The 2,844-nt window shown below is 38.3% G+C and overlaps 1 protein-coding gene across 3 annotated transcripts; it reads right to left on the bottom strand.

Moving 5' to 3' along the window:
* Positions 1–514: 514 nt before the first annotated feature.
* Positions 515–2,824, bottom strand: LOC106952425 (uncharacterized). Of its 3 annotated transcripts, XR_001425987.1 has the most exons (7): positions 2,670–2,824; positions 2,478–2,571; positions 2,274–2,385; positions 1,975–2,201; positions 1,441–1,605; positions 1,244–1,362; positions 515–1,100 (listed from the first exon to the last, which is right to left on the bottom strand). XR_001425987.1 is itself a non-coding variant. In XM_015040518.1 (6 exons), exons 1-5 carry the CDS (start codon positions 2,759–2,761, stop codon positions 1,522–1,524), a joined length of 633 nt encoding a protein of 210 aa, XP_014896004.1. In that variant the 5' UTR covers positions 2,762–2,824; the 3' UTR covers positions 515–1,100; positions 1,244–1,521. The 3 variants fall into 3 exon arrangements, 1 of the variants encoding a protein (XP_014896004.1); XR_001425986.1 differs by lacking the exon at positions 2,670–2,824 and having other exon boundaries at positions 2,478–2,657; XM_015040518.1 differs by having other exon boundaries at positions 1,244–1,605; positions 2,478–2,595.
* Positions 2,825–2,844: the final 20 nt, after the last annotated feature.

The following is a 2,844-nucleotide window of genomic DNA, read 5'->3' as shown; positions in this document are numbered from 1 at the left end:
TGGATTGTGGGAAGATGAGTATCCAGAGAAAACCCACAGACGTGCAGGGAGAACATGCAAACTCCATGCAGACAGATGCCAGACCGGGATTCAAACCCAGAACTTTTTTTATTGCAAAGTAACAGCTGCAGTACACAGTAAAAAACGAAGTGTCAATTTAACACCTATAGAGTTGAATTTAACTCCGTTTCAGATAACATTTGGTCCCACTCGAAAATAGTGTAAAATGTACTCTATGGCCAGTGTCAAATTTTCAGAGTTAATTTGACTCATTTTAGTGTCAAAATCAACAAGTCAATGAGTCAAATTATTTAACACTATTGTTTGTTTACACTCTTCAGAGTAATACTGTTATTTTTATGGAGTTAATTTTACACTAAATTTACTTAAACTTTTACACTTTATTGTGTTGTTTTTTTTTATCTTTTCTCCAGTTTTTTACACATATATAATGTTAAATCTTAGCATTATATGGCTTTTATAAAACCTACCAGTCATAATAATCACAAAGTTATAAGTTCACAGTGACATTTATTCAACTTTATGATCCAGGGACATAATTACTGTAACAGTGTCAGTTTAATCATCTTCAAAACAATGTTCACCAAAGATAGCAATATGGGACAACAAAGAGAGCAGTGTCATTTGCTCTATATGAGACGTCTATGTCAAAGGGCTTCAGATAACATAGATATTTGACATCAAACAACAAAACCTTGCATAGTTTTAATAACTTCATAAGCATAAAAATGTTCATGAAAAGTTACTGTACATATGTCACACTAATGGAGCATTCTTGCTCTCAACTCTGCAACTCTGGGTGTTTCCTTTGTTTCTCCAACATCTATGTTGTAAACAGTTGTTTGGAGAAAGGCGAAGAAGTTGGTCAAGGGAGCACTGTATGACGTACCAAACACATAATGGGCCTTAAAGAGCTCATCAAGATCTCCAACTGAACATGTTGCCTTACATGGAATAGCATAGTTGTCAATCACAATGAAGAATGAGTGAATACTGCTTTGGATGGATCCATGGGCCAGGAGGTAGGGCTGGGTACGTTGTGTGATTTTGTCAAGATGCTGCTGCACACTGGTTCCAACCTACATTAAAAAAATAAATAAAAACATGACAAAAGTATTTAGTGAAAAATTTCTGAATGAAGATCAGACAGTCAAATTTTGAATTGTAAAAATGAAGAGACTGAATTATGCATTTTTATCTTTAAATAACTCTTTAGCAGTACCTTTAGAAATCTGATGAGGTGATCCACTGCTTGAGATGCAGACATCGTACCCGGCCTCCTTTGTCCTTGTGCAGATGGTGGTAGTAGATGCAAAATAGCAGACATGTCACTATCCCAACCTACAGAGCAACAGCTGCAGGTTACCATCATCCCACTAACATATTAATTTGTCACAGTTACCTAGAGGACCAACATACCATTCTCAGCTTCAGCAGCCAACTCTGCATTCCGCAATAAATCCAAGAGCTCAGTGGTGGGTACCAGGCCATGGTTTTCCTTTATGACCTTGGATTTGAGACTGGTGGGTCACTTCTCCAAAAATTTGTTGGCAGTGCCTTCACCAAACTGAAATCTTGTTCTACCTAAAATGCATAAATAAAAGCATTTCACACAGTGATAAGACGGTAAATGGCCTGTACTTGTATAGTGCTTTATGAAGTCCAGAGGACCCCAAAGTGATTTACACCACATTTAGTTATTCACATGCTGATGGTGGTGAGCTACATTGTAGCCACAGTTGCACAAGGGAAGTCTGACATAAGCAATGCTGCCATGTGCCACCGGGCTTTCTGAACACCACCAACAGGCAAGCCAGGTGAAGTGTCTTGGCCAAGGGGAAAACCGTTTAGAAAGAGTTGTGGTTCAAACTGGTAATACACAGGTTACAGGACACACTCCTAAGATTGTTGCCACTGAATATTTTAGTAGTGTAAGAGATAAAGCTGTCTTACCAGTCCTGGTGTGTCCAGAAACCGAGGAAAGACAGAGAAGACATTTGTTGCTTTCTTTTCATCATTGACCATTGAATGACGGTAATGGAAGGTCGCCTTCATCTTCTCACGGACCATGTCATCATCAGCAGAGTGTTTCAAAACAGCAATAGCTGCTTCCACTTCCTCATCTGACAGCACTTTGTCAGCAGTGAAAACCCTGGAGTGACCATCGCCTGGTCCACCACCTAAAAAAAAAAGTTTCTCTCAGCCACAGATTTTATATTACTTTACATATACTCACTATTGAGAAAACTTACTTTTGGGAGATTTGCTACCTGAGGCACCTCTTTCCTCTGCAGTTTTTCTTTGAATGGTCTTTAAACGCCATGCAAGGTATCCTGAACCGCTGTCTGGATCATAGTAAAGCTCCTATGTCAATAAATACAAGCAGACTTACCATTCCATAAACATCTTTGAAGGTAAATATATATGCTTAATGTTGCTAAGACCCTTTTACTTACATATTCATGTTTTGAAAATGGGTCTTCCAGATAAGGAAATAAGGCAACGATCCCCTGAGCATACATCACTCTGACGCTTTTAGGAGGGGATGATCTGATGAAACAATGAGTCACTAAACTGACATTTGAAAAAATAATGAAAAACAATTCAAAACAAAATGTTTCTTTATAGCCTCAGTGTATGATTCTTACACATGTGCTTCTGTCATTGCAGCTGTAAGGATGTTTAGCATCTGTCTTCTGGTTGCATCTGTCCAGCATTTAGTTCTTGCATACTCTTGCATGATTCGCTCACCACCACCAGGCTTTGTTGTCAAGATTTTTTTCAATCAACTTCAACTTCAAAGAAAAAAAAACAAACTCTTGA

This window comes from Poecilia latipinna, unplaced genomic scaffold (assembly GCF_001443285.1).
Source record: "Poecilia latipinna isolate Pla-1442-1.1 unplaced genomic scaffold, P_latipinna-1.0 Scaffold513, whole genome shotgun sequence".
Classification (NCBI taxonomy): domain Eukaryota; kingdom Metazoa; phylum Chordata; class Actinopteri; order Cyprinodontiformes; family Poeciliidae; genus Poecilia; species Poecilia latipinna.
The sequence above is the reverse complement of the archived record's forward strand: the minus strand, read 5'-3'. Positions and strand labels throughout refer to the sequence as shown.

Coding starts and splice junctions, on each gene's coding strand:
- LOC106952425 (XM_015040518.1), bottom strand. CDS start 2,761: ATGCAAGAGTATGCAAGAACTAAATGCTGGACAGATGCAACCAGAAGA. Junction 2,386..2,477: donor CATTTTCAAAACATGAATAT/GTAAGTAAAAGG, acceptor TTATTGACATAG/GAGCTTTACTATGATCCAGA. Junction 2,202..2,273: donor AGGTAGCAAATCTCCCAAAA/GTAAGTTTTCTC, acceptor TTTTTTTTTTAG/GTGGTGGACCAGGCGATGGT.